Here is an 18,330-nt window from a genome sequence, read left to right as displayed (position 1 = left end):
GGAGGGCCCACTCCTGAAGACCTTCTATGACTCTGTGGTGGCTTCTGCTATCTTTTATGGTGTGGTCTGCTGGGGCGGCAGCATCTCTGCTGGGGACAGGAAGAGACTGAACAGGGTGATCCGAAGGGCCAGCTCTGTTCTAGGATGCCCTCTGGACCCAGTGGAGGTGGTGAGTGACAGGAGAATGGCGGCTAAGCTGTCATCCCTGTTGGACAACGTCTCCCACCCCATGCAGCAGACTGTGACAGCACTGAGCAGCTCCTTCAGTGGGAGACTGCGGCACCCACGGTGTGGGACGGAGAGATTTCGCAGGTCTTTCCTCCCCACTGCTGTCAGACTCCACAACAAAGACTTTAACTGAACAAACACACACATCCACACATGTGCAATAACACTAAGTGCAATAATCCTTTCTATCATCGTTGTATTTTTACTCAGTTGTATATAGCATTCGTATTCTATTTTTATCTTATTGTATATTTTTATTCTATTTTATTCTACTGTATATAGTATATTATTTTATTCTATTCTGTACAGCTGTGTACTGTATTTATTCTTATTGTATTCTAATTTTTGCGTCATAACTTTTGCACTGTCCACTTCCTGCTGTGACAAAACAAATTTCCCACGTGTGGGACTAATAAAGGCTATCTTATCTTATCTTATCTTATCTTAAATAACCAGGGCTGCACATAAGTGGTCCGCAGGTGCGCATTCGCTGTCAAAATAAAAAACACGCACAAGGGTTAGGGTTAAATTTAAAAACTGTACTTTTGAGTTAAAATATATATTTATAATTTTAATAAATGACAAATTAAAAAGGCATGAACATTTTTTTTGTATCGAAAAAATATCGAACCGTGACACCAAAGTATCGAACCGAACCGAACCGTGAATTTTGTGTATCGTTGCACCCCTACTACTGACTTCAAATAATTTCAACCTCATCTTCACTCAAATATTTGGATATCTATCGCAGATATCAGTGTAAACAATTACAATATAACAAATGACGCAGCTAGACTGCTGTATCATTTTTTGTTTTTTATGATTAAGGTGTATTAATAAGGCAGCACGGTGGCACGGTGGTTAGCACTGTTGCCGCACAGCAAGAAGGTCCTGAGTTCAATTCCAACATCAGGCCGGGGTCTTTCTGTGTGGAGTTTGCATGTTCTCCCCGTGTTTGCGTGGGTTCCCTCCGGGTACTCTGGCTTCCTCCCACCTCCCTCCAAAGACATGCAGCTTGTGGGGATAGGTTAATTGGATAAACCAAATTGCCACTAGGTGTGAATGTGCGAATGAATCTGAGTGTGAATGGTTGTCCCTGTCCCTGTGTGTTAGCCCTGTGACAGACTGGCGACCTGTCCAGGTTGTACCCCGCCTTTCGCCCTATGACAGCTGGGATAGGCTCCAGCGTCCCCCGCGACCTTGAAAAGGATAAGCGGAAGCGAATGGATGGATGGATGGATGATTATGGTTTGGCTGTGAGTTCACTTCCTGACCTTTAAGAACATTTGAGTTCGAAACTGTTTATCCTTTATTAGATAATTTAGTCATAGTTGCCAAAAAAGGCTGTACGCTCACGAAAAAGTGAGTGTACAGCCACAGACGGACTATATAAAGATGGCTAAAACACTCAGAGCCTTTTCACTGGCTTGGGTGGGAAACTCAGAGAAAACACTCAGTTGTCACAGCAACAAACTCATTGTGATGCTGGTTGCTGCTTTGTGCCTTGAATGTTACAGCAGTGTTGACAAACTGCAAACATGACATTCTTTGAAGAAATGAACTGAATAAAAAAAAGAATATGTGATTAATCCACAGATGAATATAGTTTTAACATGTGCAGCTTGTTAAAGGGGGGGGGGGGGCGGCTAAAATTTAATCCCTCAGACACAATGAAAAAGAACCCTCTCAATACAATAAAGTTACAATTCAGATATTTTGTAAGTTAAGAATTGTCCACCAACATGTTAAACCTAAATCTACATTTTATTATCTAAACCCTGAATTACAAATGCACCGAACTAAATAAATATACAGTATGCCTAATAGTTTTTCATAATTAATTTTCATATAGATTTTCTGCATGTAGTACAGCCTCGATTGAATTTCACTCCCAGAAGACCTATATGACTATATGCATCAGACAGACAGATGTAGAAAGACAGACCGTAGCTCAATGGGGGGAGAGCATGGTATCATTCAAGGTTTACAGTAGAATAAAACAACTAAAAAAGGGTCATACTAAAGAATGGACTGGACTGACCAAGGACCATAACACATTCAATTACAGACATTTTTTATTCTCCTAAGAACACAACAATCCTATTGGAACCAAAAGGAGAGTACAGTGACATAAAGATGCCAATGTTCTTAGAAGAAACCAGAGAGTTTCTCCCCAAATAGTCTCTGAGGAGCAGGACTTATGAAGCCCTAATGGAATCATCCCTTTTTTATTCTTTTACAAACCATGCATTTGGAGCAATGGAAGTGAACAGTGACACAATATCAGTACACTTCATCTCACTGTAAGCTAAATGTCTTCAAAATGTGAGCGTGCATGCACGTGAACAGCCAGATGGTTCATATTGGGTTTCTGTGTGTTCATGGCCATTAAAACACAGTTTCTCTAGGGCTTCACTCAGGCCACACTGATCACACTGAGGGCCAGACATAGGTCACTGATGTATTTTAATGTAAAGTAAAATTGGCATCTCATTTATCATCTCATTCATCTCATCATATCATCTCATTTATCATCTCATTCAACCAGGCTCATTCCATGAGCCTGGTTCTGCTGGAGGTTTCTTCCTGTTAAAAGGGAGTTTTTCCTTCCCACTGTCGCCAAAGTGCTTGCTCATAGGGAGTCATATGATTGTTGGGTTTTTCTCTGTATCTATGAAGCGCCTTGAGGCGACTTTTGTTGTGATTTGGCGCTATATAAATAAAATTGAATTGAATTTACTCTCCTAACAATCTCTTTTCATAATCTATATCAATTAGATACAATTAATTATGCTTTGTAACAATTAGTTACAAAATTATTAATGATGTTTGCCATTCGCTGGCTGTAATTTTTAGCAATATTTTTTTTGTCAAATGTTGAATAATTCTTCTTTTAAATCCTTTGAGATACAGATGATGACGATTGGTTGGATTCATCCTTTCTATGTCATTTTAATCTGTAGACCATCAGGATCAGCTGTGAGTTTCTTAGTGTATTTTGGTGATTTCTTATTGTCCTCCATTAAGTTGGAAAGAATCATTCTGTTGGGGAGTTTAAATTTTCATGTTGATTACAGCTTGTGCTCCATAGCTTCTGACTTTCATAATCTTCTAGAATCTTTTCATTTTATTCAACATGTGACTCGGTAAACACATAGCTGGCCCAGCCAACCAACTATGATTCTGTCACTTGGCCTGGACATTTTTATTAGTGATTATAATGTCTTTTATTTGATGGTTTGTTTGTTTTTTAGCCTTGACAGCTTCTCTATTGCACATACCAAGTACTCTTGACACATTACTGGTGGAGAAAATTTGGAGAACTTTTTGCTAGAAATATCTTTGTGATGATATGGAAGTGTGTGCTGCTTTCACTGTGTTTAAATATACTAGCAAAGTGCCACTTTAGTCAAGCCAGCACTCCTTGGATCTCTGAATCCATCCACAGTTTTAGGGGACTTTGCCATAAAACGCATAAGCGCAGACAATAGTCAGGACCCGTTCCCCAACCTGAAGGTGCAGGAAACAAACCTGCTCATCTACTGGGAGAAACCCAAATGTACAGGCAGGAAACTGGGTTGATACTAGGATACCCACCCCGGCTCACCACCTCTCTCCATGGGCAACTCCAGACTGAGACAGAGTCCAGCCCCTCTCCAAGAGACTGGTTTGAGAGCCCAAGCCATGTGTTGAGGTGAGCCCCACTATATCTAGCCAGTACTTCTCAACCTCAGGCACTAACTCAGACTCCTTCTCCACCTGGGAGGTAACATTCCATGTCCCATTAGTTTTGGTAGTCGGTTATCAGTCTGCCAGGGCCCCTGCTCCTGGCTGCCTCCCGACACACATTGCACCCAAACCCTACGGCTTCTGCTGTGGGTGGTGGGCCTACAGGAGGATGAGCTCATGTCACTTTTTCAGGTTGTACCTGGCTGGGCCCAATGGACTAAGGCCTGGCCGCCAGACGTTTGCCCTCCCCGGGCCTGGCTCCATGGTTGGGAGCCCTGGTAATCCTATCCCAGGCTGGGTAAACTGTTCCCTCAATGTTCTACTCATAGGGGTCTTTTGAAGACCCCTATGAGGTCTTAAAATGACTTAGAAGATATATCTGAAATATTGACCAAAATGAAACCTCAGTCCTCTGTAGTCACTCTGATATATTGCTCTTTGCGTTCAGGTTGTGTCGCCAGATGCTTTAAACGGGTTTATCCAACCACCACTGAAAAACAAACATTGACACACCACTGAAGAAAACCTACAGGCCCATTTCCAAACTTCCTTTCATTGCCAAAATATGTGCCCAAAAGTTTGAGACACAATTAAGGAATGTTGGAGAAGCACAATATTCTTGAAATTTTCAATCTCTCTGTGGAGACTACGAAACAACTGTAATCTAACTACACTGCAGTACAGCAATGTGAAGATGAAGTGATACACTCAGTATTTCTCTGTTGATGAGAAATTGTCCCAATAAGTATCACAGTTAATGGTCACCCATCACTGAGCTCTGACCTGTGTGCATACTGTCAAAGCTAATAATTATCATAATAACTGCAACTATGGGGTTTCTCATTTGTGTAAGAACATCATCACCTTAAGTAGTTCAACTCATTTTACCTCAGAGAGCACAGGGTATCTTTGCAACTCCAATATTTAACAGCCTTTAGTTTTATTAAGAATGAACCTACACACAAGTCACAAAGTGATTGTGCCTTCTGCAAGGTGAAACACCATTTTTTTTGTCAGTTTCTCTTCAGAAAAAGCTGCCTGACAGCAGTTTCAGGATAGAAAACATTCATCTAATTGGGCTTTTGTTCCCTCTTTCTTTTACACCTTTGTGAAACCCTTTAAATTAAAAATGTAAAAGCTGCACTTCAATCACATCTCAATTGTTCGATTTATGGATTGTGTTGGTGCACAGAAGAAATAAAAATTGTCTAGTAACTTTAATTCTCATCAAGACACTAAAAAGAAAATTTGGTTTGAACTGAAGCACATAAACTCTCCAACCAAACAGAGTGACAATGTGAAGCTGAGAAAAATCCAAGCTTGACTCATCATGCCTGGACCTTTTCCCACTCTAATCCCTTTCGAATCCACTGATATGAGTCAGGCTGGTAAACATGAGCATTCTGTGGACAGTTTACTTTCACTATTTCTAGATTTGATGTGTGCAAACACCCACCTCTAGATACCACCTCATGATGGCAGTGTGTGAGTTGACATGCAGTAGCTTTAAACCTCTGTTCTGCTGCAGACACTCAGCTAGGAGTGTGTACTACTGCACGGCAAAGGCCACATGCTACTCAGTGTACCCGTTCCACCCATACTGCATGCCAGTAGCATGCTTCTCTTTGTTGATTTTTTTATAGTCAAGTTTTCACCACTAGTGTCTCCCCATTTATTTTCAATGTAACATTTTGATTTCAATTCAATTCAGTTTTATTTACATAGCGCCAAATCAGAGCAACAGTTGCTTGAAGGTACTTTACATTGTTAGGTATAGACCCTACAATAATACCGAGCATGTTTCTAATTGCTTCTCAGAATAACAATAGGGAGAATAAATTATGCATGGAAACATCTGTTTCCCAATATTTCCAAGGAATTGTACTGCTTTTGTACACACTTGTGACATTTAGCAAGCTAAAAATCCCAATATCTTTGCCATCAGCAGTATAGCTAATCAAATAACATACAACACAATGTATTGCTTAGTCTTGCAATATGTTATCATAATCAGTTCATATAGATTTCAACAGAATGCTGTGCTGGTTGTTCCTTACTAGTCAGTAAATAATATAAAATAAAAGTCTTATCCAACCAAAAAAAAGATTTCATCCCAGCATGCATCAAGTGACAAAGGGGGAAAAGAAAGATGCTGTAGAGGTCAAAGGTGAAAAAACGCCCAGACTGGCCAAACAGTCAAACTGTTTTTTTGCCACTTTGTTGTCTCCTATGTGTTCTTCCATTGTTCCTCCATTTGGTCTTGACTGCACTTGTATTGCTTGCATAGCATAGTACCATGTTTGCATAGTATGTCACAAATATTATCTGCAATTTTCTGCAGCCCACCACACTATATACTCATATGAGTGTGTGCACACAATGAAAAAACGAGCAAAGCAGATTTCACACTTTTAATATTTCCTTCCAAGGATTCAGTTCAATTTTATTTCTATAGTGCAGATTTAGAACGACTACAATCAGCACTGTGAGCTCCTCTTTCTGCTGCCCACCTTCATACAAGTCACACATGTGATTTTTATTCCAGATCAAAGACAGAGTAGAAAGACTAAAAATACATTCGCTCTTACCTTTCATGCCAAACTTGGATCGTCCACCATACTTGTTGATGAGAAGAAAGAGAACCACCAGCATTAAACTTAGGGCAAACCCTGCCAGGCCCACTGCTATGGATACCTGTAAATCACATGAAGTCTAAACGTCACAGTCACACAGTTTCACGGCATTGAATTGAAAGTACCTGACTTCTAAAGTATTTTCAGGAGCGAGGACTCAGTATCTTTAGACCCACAAACATCACAAAATACTGTCTTCAGCAGGCAGTAATCTTTGAACTAGTAAGATTTTTAAGTTCTAAAACCAAATGGTGAAGAATCCCAAGTATTTAATCCCTAGATATGAGGGTCGTCAGCTCACTATCAATCATGGGCCTCACCACATGCCAAGGTGTGAAAAAAGCTGTGGGTCATTATCAGCAGAGGTTTCGGGTGAAACGATTGGGAGACCTTAGCTCACCCTATTATTTGACCCACTGAAATCACCTGATGCAAGATGTGAATGGCAGTTGAGATGCCTGGGAAGGGGTCTAAAAACTGCACTGTAGGCAGCAGACAGTTTCTCTTACCCCAAAAGTATCTTCCTCCGGTATGTGAGTCTCTGCAGTTGGAATTACTGTAAGAAAAACACAAAAAATGTTAGTTTGTTTTCCCAGGCAGAGGTAAAGTACAGGTGCATCTCTTAGTTGTTGGGTGTAGCTGGTTAGTGTTTGGGGCAACATAACTGACTCGTTTTAGGCGGTGGCATCTTATTCCACTCACCTTTTTCTGTGGGTCCTTTAAGAAAAAGAAAGAAATCACACATTATTAACAAATTCTTGCAGTTTTGCTTGATATGATTTCTGCTGCTGAACAGTTTCGTTTGTTGAATGTTTTTTTTCATAATGTTAGACAAAACAACAAAAAATAATACATGCAACAATTCAACTTAATTCAGTTTTATTTGTATACTGCTAAATCACAACAGTAATTTCCTCATGGGGCTTTTTATTGTAAGATAAGGGACCCTACAATAATACAGAGAAAACAGAGGAAAACCCTATGAACCCCTATGAACAAGCACTTTGGTGACATTGGGAAGGAAAACATCCCCTTTATCAGGAAGAAACCTCAAACAGAACCAGGCTCATTGGAGGAGCAACTATCTGCCACGGCCTGCATTACTCCATATTAAACCTTGGTGTGTGAAGAGGGGTCTGTAATTACATAAACAAGCACCACTTCATCTTCAGCATATGAGTTATTTGCTCTAAGGTGTGTGTTTAAGAGTTATACCAATGATTCAAGTACTGGTAGTGTTTCCCAGAGGAACCACAGTATGGAGTCTTACACAGTGAAGATGTAAAACTATTAGTAATATAATTTACCTCTGTGGGAGTCGAGTTCAGGAAGCTGTTCTGTATTGTGTTAGCACATGACACTCAAGTTGACAGTGAGGGAATTATATCCTTAAATTTAGTTAGACCACTTTCAGAAAGACATTTACTGCAATGAAATTTATTCCCAAATAATCTGTAATCTATTATTGTAAATGTTATTAGCGTTAGTAAGGAATTAGTTAGGGCTTGACCCTGAATCCTCAGCTGCAATAGCTCTAGGCTGATGATGCCTTGAGTGTTTCAGCTTTTTCACTCACTTTGTGTTTATGCACCTCTCTGAATTCAATGATTATTATTTATTAATAATCCCTGACTCTTTTCCACAGTGTGTCTTTGTCTTCCTCCCCTCACACGGCAGATGGCTGCCAGTTCTGTAAGCCTGATTCTGCTGAAGGTTTCTTCCTGTTACAAGGGAGTTTTTCTTTCCCACCATCACTAAAGTGCTTGCTCATAGTGGGGTCAAATGATTGTTGGGCTTTTCATTGTATTGTTTTTTTGTTTTTTTTTTAAAGGAAAACAAATGAAATGGAAAACTACATAATTTCCCCTAGTGATCAATAAAGTATTCTGATTCTGATAATGTATTGATGGATAATAAAACTCACCATAATCGTAATCATCTATAAAAGAAAGAGAAGAGAAAAAGTGACGATTGGAAAAGATCCTCTGTAAGGCATACTCTACAAAGGAATCTGATCAAACAACCTACGGCATCACTTCAAAGAAAGCAGGTGTAAATGACTGAAAATGACTTAAAACTGAAAATGTGAAAAATTTGGAAATAAATAACACTACTAAGAAGCTTATCATATCCTGTATGACTTTTCTAATTTCTCCACATGTAATTTACACTTAGGCTAAATATAAGCATTATTTCACAACTATATCCAGTACTAACACAGGGCGATGATTAGAGCATGTTTTGTTTTATAAGAAAACTGTGACACTGAGTCAAACCGAATGCTAAGTCATGACAGTGTGCTTGATCGTAATCTCTGATAAAGCACAGGGAACTAAAATGTCCCTTTAGCAGAAACTTGTTGTTTTGTTTTTTTTTACTTTTTCCTGCAAAGGTTCTAAACAAAACTGAAAACTGAGCTTGAAAGCAGCAGAATAATGCAGTGGTTCCTTGTGGTACAAGGCTAAATTAGACAGGGAACATTTCATGTTTTGTTTGTTTGAATATTACTTTTAATGTGGCAAAGCAGTTTTTGAGTTTCATTATTGCCATTGTTTAACATTCGATCACCATGCAGACTAATAATTCAGGGTCATGTTCAAGAGTAAAGATTTTTCCTTGATTCAGACAACTGATACATTTGAAACTTCCATGTTCACTTTAACAGGGGGCACTTGCAAGAGTGGGACCCTATGGTGCTGTAGCCCAAAAAGGTTGCGTAACTTTTACAGGATAAACATTCTTCTTGTTCTAGTTTGTGAAAGATTTTGATAAAATAGAAATGGCATGGAACACATCTGCAATGATACATGTAGATTTCTCTCTGGACTGGCAGAAATGGATGACATTTAAACCTTTTAAGAAAGGGACTGGAAAATGTGCTCCAGCTACAAGAGGATCCCATTCCTCAGCCTCCCTAGGTAGATCTATGCCAGGGTATTGGACTGGATGCAATTAGTTAAACCTCGGATTCAGAAGAAACAATGCAAACTATCGGATTCCCAGACGGAGAACCGTGGTTTGACTTCCAGCCAATACTAAGATGGTTTGCAGCTCATCTGAACTGGCAGGAAAAAGAATTAGGAACTCGACATTCAAAGCCACGGCTCTCAATCAGAAAAGGATGGAGTGCCTACTCAAAATGTACTGCCCTTTCTCTGAGTCTTGTTCAAAAGTAAGGGGAAACTGGAGCAGGTGAGTGACAGATTGATGTAGTGCCGACAGCGATGCAGGTGCTGTGGTGAAGACACAGCTGGGGTGAAGGCAAAGCTTTTGATTTACTTTAGTATAACTCTAAATGATTGAACTTACCAAAAGGCTTTTCCAGGAAGTGCCCATACACAGTACTGGTGGCTATGCCCAGGTAGTTTCTGGCCTCCAGAGTATAATTGCCATTATTGTGGTGTGTTGGGTTTTTAAAGGTTAGGCATCCCTCTATGTAGTCCAGGTAAATATCCATGTCAGGCCGCACATACTCAGTGTGGGAAATTTCCTACATTGTCAAAAAATGACAAGGATTGATGTGAAAGAGATCAGCTACAGCCCTGAAAACTTATGTGCATGATACAGTATACAGAGCTCTGTAACATTTCTTCTAAGACTTTGTAGAAACCTTTACTTTAAAAGTAAGTTTAATATTTTTTTCTAAAACCCTAGTAGTTATTGTTGGTAGTTAACAAAGCAGGTTTTTTCTTAAACCAAACAGCAAATAGTAGTCCCTCAGAAATGTAATGATAAAGCTAGATAGAAGTCTAAATAAAATATATTAATAAGCTGATAACAATGGATGATATTTGATATTAATTGAAATTCATCTTCCCCTATGTTCCAAACATTGCCCTTTTGGCTGTTTTGAGGTAATGATGTGAAGAAAATGACATGGAAACAGTTATGGTAGCTTCTGTGTAACATTTGGACTGTTAAACAAACCTTTTCTCCTGCATTTCATAAAATAGAACAACATATCTAGCATTTGCTAATTCATATTGCATTATGATTCAGTGGACCCAAATTGTATTTTTATGCTTAGTGTCAGTCACCTCCTGTTTTTAAATTCTAACTGCAATGCCACATACATACTAGCACGGTTGTTTCCAGGATCTTTCAAAGGACTTGTCACTTGGGGAAACAGCAACAAGTCTGAGGGGTGCCACAGGAAATATGAATATTTAATCAGAAATAACTTTTCTTCTTCTGTCAGCTGCTCCCTTTAGAAGTCACAGCAGATCAACTGCCTCCATCTCTTCTTATTTCTAGAATCCTCCTCTGTCACACCAACCCTCTGCTTGTCCTCCTCCACTTAATCCATGAAAGTTCCCTGTACCCCTCATCTGCACATATCCAAACTATTTCAGTCTTGCCTCAAAACCTGAACTGTCCCACTCATATGCTCAGTTCTAATCCTATCTCATCCCCATTTAGGATTACAAAAAACAAATTTAGCATTTCTATGGTACATGAAACAAACCAAAAAACTAAAATCTGAAAGGACTATTTTCAACTTTATATAATCCATAGTAAGGTTATTAGAATAACCAAAATAAACCTTGGATAACTACAATTGTAAGTGGAATTGAAGCTTTACAGACAATATGTTTCTAATAAATGGTTGCTGAGTTACTTTCAACCTAAACCAGTCACAACCTCGCAGTACTTGTATTAGAGTTGATGAGTATGTCTTTTTTTATTTTATTTACCTCTTCCCAGTGGCATTTACCCAACAATTTACTGTAATGTACTGAGTAAATACTAACCAAGGGGCTGTAAATGTAACCGCTTTTTTGATGAGCACAGAAATTCTGTTTTTTCATAAATGACATTTCCTTTTACAGAGAGTAACAAGTACACAACACATTTTTATCAAACAAAAAAAAAAGTGCACAATAGATTTACGAGCATGAAATTAAAAATATACCTTATCTTGATAGAACCATCGTAAGACTGGGTGGGGTGAACCACGAACGGTAAACTCAATGCACGTGTCATGGCGGCGTTCTGGCTCCTTCAGCCTAATAATGGTGGGAGGAACTTGAGAGACAAAGAGGACAAAGAATAAAGAAAAAAATGTAAACGATCTGCACTTGTATAGCACATGTTAACAGGTACTCACCTGCCTAAGTTAAAATTAAACCAAAGAAAGAAGTAAACTATTTTTGTGTTTCCCATATAAACTTGATCGTTTTTACTGTCAAAAAACCTTAAAACACTGAAATGTGCACTTCTGAAATTGCATTGGATTTCCTTTCAGGTTTAAGGTTTTTAAGGTTTTAAAGTAGCAGTTTTAAAAAAAAAGATTGAGAAAAACTGAATGATTTTGGCTGTCTTGTAGAAAGCAACAAAATGACAGAAGTATTTCTACCCTTTCTACCACCTGATCTGCTTGTGTCAGAAATTAAATCCCACTTCACCATCAGCCTCCAGAAAGTCTCATCAAAGCAAACTACACATCAGGACAAATTTAAAGGGTATTTGCATGTGGACAAAACTTCAAGTATGAAATTATTTTTATAGGTATTTTAAATAATTTTGCCTTTAACAACACCAAGATAGCGGATAGACAGTGCAGCAAGTTCCACAGCCAGACTCGGCTCATGTTCATTACATGTTCTTTTGGTCAGTTGGCCATAGCTGGTATAATTTTTTCAATAAACTAATACTGAGTAAATTACATAAACCAGTTTACCTTTGTAACATTTTCTGTTTTAGTACCAATAATAATCCTCTATGCTCCTCCTCATGGATCCCTTTGTGTGTAACTATGTTTGTGTATGGGATGAACTTGAACTTAAACATGCTTACATCTAGTGCTGAATTTATACATCATCAGGAACACAGTGGAGATGTCTCAAGAGGTGATAATATTAGATGATGTTTTTCTAGATGTACTGAGTTTATATAGCTGTTACCTTGGACAGGTCTCCATTAAAACGGGTTTTGATGTCAGTGGGACTTCCGAGTTAAACAAAGTTTATTATAATAATAACAATAATAATGATAAAAATAACAACAAATATCATTATACATAAATGGATGATTGTATATAGATATTTAAAGCTGTAATGAACACATTAAAAAAAAGAAAAAGAAAAAAAAAAAGCTTGGGTGGTAATGGTAAATGGACTGGTCATGTCCCCGGGTTTCTACCAAGTATTTTGAGTTTTTGTTTTGGGCTCATAATTTGTTGCTTTTAAATTTAGTTCTGCATTATTTAGTCTTGAGTATAGCTCTTGCTAGTGCCTCTGTGTTTTGTTTCTAGTTCCTTGTTTAACTGTGTTAATTCCCCTTTGTGTCCAGTCTGTCCTGTCCTGAAGTCAGTCTCATTTCTGTATTCCTTTTCATCTCTAGGGCGTGTCCTTGTCCTAAAGCTTTTCTTCTCTACCTGAGTAATCGAAGTGTTTTATAGAAGGTACCCCATTCACCGATTCATACAAGCACTTCTTTTTATTCATTCACACAGATTAATACACATATTAACACATTAATGGATGCATTGGAGAGCAACTTGGGGTTAGTATCTTGCCCAAGGACACTTTTGCATGCAGACTAGACTAGATTATAGCTACCCCAGTAAATAGGTGAAATATAGTGGGTAATCCCTAAATACCTGAAAATACCTGGAAATTGGAGCAATACAATAATTAATTTAAAAAATGAATACATACAAAATAAAAACTATATGGTCAGAGGTCCCGGGCAGCTCAGCAGAGTGAGCCCAAGCAAGTCAGGAAATTTGATAAATATATAGATCTCTGTATAATGGAGACCTTCCTCACTTTTAATGGTTACTAAGAATAGCATTACACAGATGTTTAGACTGGAATCACACAGCTGTCTTAATCAAAGGGAGGATGACCCAGTGCATGACCCCTGCCAAAAAAGCCCCCACACTATGCTGGGAGACAGCTTATTGGTTTCTTTGCATTTGCTGCCCCCTCATGGGGTTATTCAGACTGGTCCAGATCAATATACTACAATAACCTGCTGTTGATACAGATGAGGGAAAAAATCTACTGCAGCTTAAAAAAATAATTATGCAGCTTATTTCCAGGTGACTCATCCCCCTGTATTACTGCATTGTTAACCCTGAACTCGGTTTCTCCACCTGCCAGATCCCACTTTAAACACTGCTAAATAATAATAGAAATAAAAAATAACCAAAATAGTTATAGTATACATCACAAAAACAAAGTGGTCTTTCGGCAGTTGAACACAGCCTCTACAACACTTAGTGTGAGACTAGGTACCAAGAATAGAATAGAATAGAATTCAACTTTATTGTCATTGCACATGTCACAAGTACAAGGCAACGAAATGCAGTTTGCATCCATCCAGAAGTGCCACTTCTGGACTGGCAGAAAACAAAACCACACTGTAAGAAAATGAAGTCAACATGTAGTGATCATGAGCTGGCCGTGATGTTTCCAAACAAGAAATGTAAGAAACTGAGATTCCGTTCCATCCAATTCTGAGGAGAAGCAGCAGCAGGGAGACTGGTTTGATCCAGGAGTTAAAGCTGTATAATGGCTTTTATACATATTTCAGGATGTCAGTGGGACAGTTTGAGCTCTTGCTGGCAGAGTTGGGACCACATCTAAGGAGGCAGTGAAATCCTTTTAGAGTGCCCACTGACCCAGAGCAGCATCTACTGTAGCTGTGGGTCTGAGATTAAATAGGATTACTCTACTATTTCCCAAATCTTTTTTTTTTTATCAGTACTGGTTCTGAAAATTTAAAAAGAATCGAGCTTGGTTTGAAAACATAAATTCCGCCAGTTACATGGTTGGTGTAAACAGCTGCATTAAGAATAGTTGAGTCTGAAAACTAGTTTTAACACATAAAATATGTCCACTGATTTTACATGTCTGTTGTGCATAGGCCTTTATTGCTATAATATTCTTGCAGCCGCTTCAGTCCTTTACAATCCAAGGCCTACCCTACAATCTCAAACACAGCTGCAACATATTAGTCACTGTGTGACATTATTTAGCCCTCTGCATATACAGTACCCTTGGCTGCAATAAACCTTAAATACCACTAGTATGCACTCAAAGAAGACAACTGATACCACAGTAATTTCTCCCTGCAATATTCTAAGATTTGCACAAACATTAACCTAAGTACAAAGAAGCAGCTATCTAATAACGCTAATATATTATATACTACTATATACTAATACTTATAAATATTGATTCAAGACAATTACAAAATTTGGCAGCTAAAATAGAACTAAAACAAAAATAGATGTAAAGTCAAAATTTTAACAATGAATTTGTCAGCTCCCATCTTTAACTAGTTATTACTATTATTAATCTCTTCCACAGTATTTCAGTCACTTAACTGCCTCATAGAAATCTCAAAGACAATCTCGTAAAGTAAAGCTAGAGTTTTAATTTATGAGTGCATCTTACTAAGATTTATATATTTAAAAGAAGAGAGCTTAAAATGGATACAGTAGCCAACTCACATTTCCACAACTATTTATAATGCTACTTTTCACAGTTTTTATGGAGTGCAGTTTTGTGTATAACGTTGTGTCTGTGGTGTATCTACTTACAGTGAACAGTTAGCTGAACTGAAGCATTGGTCATGCCCACTATGTTGGTGGCAGTGCATACTAATAGGAAGTTGTTGTCATCTCTGCTTACATTGACCAAGGTTATGTTGATGGAGTGAATAGTATTGTCGTAGACTCTAGCCTGGAGGGACAACAAGATAAAATAAACAAGCATAAGCAACAAAAATATGGTCCAATAGAAACATTGATTGTTTAGAGGATGTCATGGTCCTGGGCCATGTTGGCCCAGCATTCTCAGTTTTCATGCGTCTTGTATTTTTCTTTATTTATGCCTTGGTTCCCAGGTTGTCCTGTTAAAATGTTCCTTATTTGATTACCCCCTGTGTGCCCCTCTGTGTATCTGTGAGCCCTCATTTCCCCTCCTTGTGTTTCATTCAATGTTTTCCCCAGCCCGTTATGTCTGTTCTCTCTCTCCCCTCCTGTCTGCACCTCTGTGCACTTCCTGTTTCACTTTGTCAGTCTCCCATCAGTGTTGTTTACTCCTGCCGTGTCTTGTTATAATTATCAGTGTCACCTGTGTTCCCCGTGTGCTCCTACTTCCCTCGTTAACCCTCTGAGTATTTATGTCCGCGTCTCCCTCAGTTCAGTGTCGCGTTCTCCCTCATGACTGTGTGCCCCTCCGTGTGTTTCCTCGTGAGTCAGTTCCTTTATGACTCCCCAGTTTAGTTTCATATTATTTTGTATCGCCTTAACTTCCATCAGCAATAAAGCTGTACTTTGAGTTCAGTCCTGTTCTCCCGTGAGTTTGCGCTTGGGTCCTCATCCTGCCTGCACACAGCCTAAATATGACAGAGGAAACAATTAATGAACTATACTCAGCAAGACCAATCGAAGAGAAACAGTCTCAGCGGTTAGTTATACTTTTATTTATGAAGAAATTCATCGCTAGTTTAAAAACACACAGCTCAACAGAGTTCTTAATCTGAAGAAAGAAACTTGGTCTTGTTCCAGTTTTCCTCTATCAGTGACGAGTAGTAAGATGTCTTTTCTTTACTAAGGTTTTTTTTTTTTTTTTTTTTTTTTTAAACTTAGAGTAACAAAACATTTTTAATAAATATCTACTAAATTACGGAAACACTTTCGAGCTACTGGGTTATCTGTTTTAAGGAGTGCGTTTGAGAATTATACTACAACTCAAACCAAGAGCACAAGTTTTGGAGTGTAGCTGCACTAAATAAATGGAAAAATTGCAATACTAAGCTGAGCACCAGATGCAATGTCCTGGAGACGCTGCTCCTACCTGAGATGCCACCTTTCCCTCCGGCGCAGCTGACTCCCATCAGCAATTAAGGGTATTTAAGCCCAGAGCAGGGTGAGCTCTGGGCCAGAGTGCCATTTTGTGTGGGTACAGCTAGTGAGCTGAGTGTTTGCGGTGGTTTCCAGCTAGTGAGCTGTGTAGTGTGTTGTCCAGCTAGTGAGCTGTGTAGTGTGTTGTCCAGCTAGTGAGCTGCGCTTTCCTTTTGACTTTTTGCTTTATTTGACCAACGCCTGAGTTTTGTTTGTGTTTTGTTGGTGTTTTATGGTGATAACGGCTTGTCCGTCTCTTTTAGTTGACTGACTTCAATAAAACTGTTTTATTTAAACTGTTTCGCCTCCTTGACTCCTTTTTCTGACCCGGTCACTTTTGTTACTTCCCCCTCACCGCCTAGACCCCCCCCCCCCCAGGGGAACGTAACAAGTGGGGGCTCGTCCGGGATATTTGAAAAGGGAGTTCTGTGTTGGATTTGGTTTTCTTTTTGATTATCTTGCTTTGGCACCTTTTAGAGATTAATAACTTCCCAGTTAAGGTAGGTGAGTGCCCAGCTGAGCTTTTTAAGTTCCTCCTTCGGGCACTCTTGTTATTTTGCCTTTGTTGTTTTTGGAGTAATCCTGGGTGGGGATTAATTCTCTGTCGGGGGTAGGCAATTCAGGGCTCCGGTCGCTGAAGTTCTGCCTTTAAAGTTGCCTCGAGCCCAGCACGCTCCGGAAGATAGACAGGGCAAGGTTTTGGAACTGGGTAAGTTGTTTTGTTAACGTGTGTGTGTGTGTGTGTGTGTGTGTGTGTGTGTGTGTGTGTGTGGCGGGAGGTTAGTTGGTCAGCTAAAGGAAGTTGTGTAGTGGTCTGTTAACTGTCTTAATTAGGTTGTGTTTTTCTAACTCTTCACCATCCCCAAAATGGTTGACACAGCTGCTAGTGTACAGGTGTCTAGAGGCTCGTTTGTGAGCAATAACATTCACCTGGTTCCAGACTTCTGTGAATCCAGTGTTCACAGCTTTTTCAGTGTGTTCGAACGCCTGGCAACTGCACTGCAGTGGCCTCAAGATGTGTGGGGGTTGATGTTGCTGTGTCGGTTGACAGGTAAGGCTCAAGAAGCGTGTTCTGGTCTGTCTAGGCAGGACGGCCTGGTTTATGGAAAGATCAAAAGTGCCGTCCTCCAAGCCTATGAACTGGTACCTGAGGCCTATAGGCAGCATTTTCGAGGGTTGGAGTTGGCGCAGGGACAGTCCTATCTTGACTTCGCCAGGGAGAAGGCGAGGCTCTTTGATAGGTGGTGTGCGGAAAGCCAGGTTAATGATGTGGGGTCCATACGTGAGCTTATGCTGGTGGAGGATTTTAAAAACTCTGTTCCTAAGTCTGTGGCCCTTTAAGTGAACAGAGGGTTACAACTCTACAGCAAGCTGCCACCCTGGCAGATGAGTTTAAGCTGATTCATACAGCAAGTGCGGTAGGACAGGATATCCCTCTGCACTATAGCGCAGCCTGGACAGGTAAAAGTGGGCCAGCTAAGAAGGAAAATGCAGTTATGGTGTTAAGACCTAGGCCCAAACTGTGTTTTTTCTGTCACAAGCCTGGCCATGTGGTTGCCAATTGTGTCAAACTGGCACTCAAACAGAAAGCCCACTCAACACAAAAGGGGCCTGTTTTGAGAAAAGTCAGTCGTGGCTCTCAAACTGACAAGCTTGCCAGGCCTACGGAAAGGCTAAACCTGGAGCACAATTGCTCGGTAGCACCCCGTAATCGGTGTACGAGGCCAACTAACCCTGAGCTGCCGCTGGTTGATCCTTTCTCCGGTTCATGTTCAAAACCACCCTTCAGATCTGCACCCCTTGCTAACATAAATTTGACAAACCATGGGTTTGCATTTATGGGAGGGGGTGTTACGGCCCTAGCAGGGCCTCTCTCTCTCC

General features: G+C 39.7%; 1 protein-coding gene across 3 annotated transcripts in view; it reads right to left on the bottom strand.

Moving 5' to 3' along the window:
• Nucleotides 1-18,330, bottom strand: part of ntrk3a (neurotrophic tyrosine kinase, receptor, type 3a) — a 97,344-nt gene that overhangs the window by 26,152 nt on the left and 52,862 nt on the right. For all 3 annotated transcript variants that reach the window (XM_085462727.1, XM_085462730.1, XM_085462729.1), the window contains 7 exons: nucleotides 15,142-15,283; nucleotides 11,503-11,615; nucleotides 9,900-10,080; nucleotides 8,515-8,529; nucleotides 7,293-7,307; nucleotides 7,100-7,146; nucleotides 6,546-6,651 (listed from right to left, as the gene is read on the bottom strand). In XM_085462727.1, coding sequence (XP_085318853.1) covers nucleotides 6,546-6,651; nucleotides 7,100-7,146; nucleotides 7,293-7,307; nucleotides 8,515-8,529; nucleotides 9,900-10,080; nucleotides 11,503-11,615; nucleotides 15,142-15,283 — 619 coding nt within the window. The remainder of the gene's footprint in view (nucleotides 1-6,545; nucleotides 6,652-7,099; nucleotides 7,147-7,292; nucleotides 7,308-8,514; nucleotides 8,530-9,899; nucleotides 10,081-11,502; nucleotides 11,616-15,141; nucleotides 15,284-18,330) is intronic.

This window comes from Copadichromis virginalis, linkage group LG7 (assembly GCF_057382275.1).
Source record: "Copadichromis virginalis isolate Kocher_CV1m ecotype Utaka linkage group LG7, C_Virginalis_male_GT1.1, whole genome shotgun sequence".
NCBI lineage: Eukaryota > Metazoa > Chordata > Actinopteri > Cichliformes > Cichlidae > Copadichromis > Copadichromis virginalis.
This window is presented reverse-complemented; position numbering and strand designations above follow the sequence as displayed.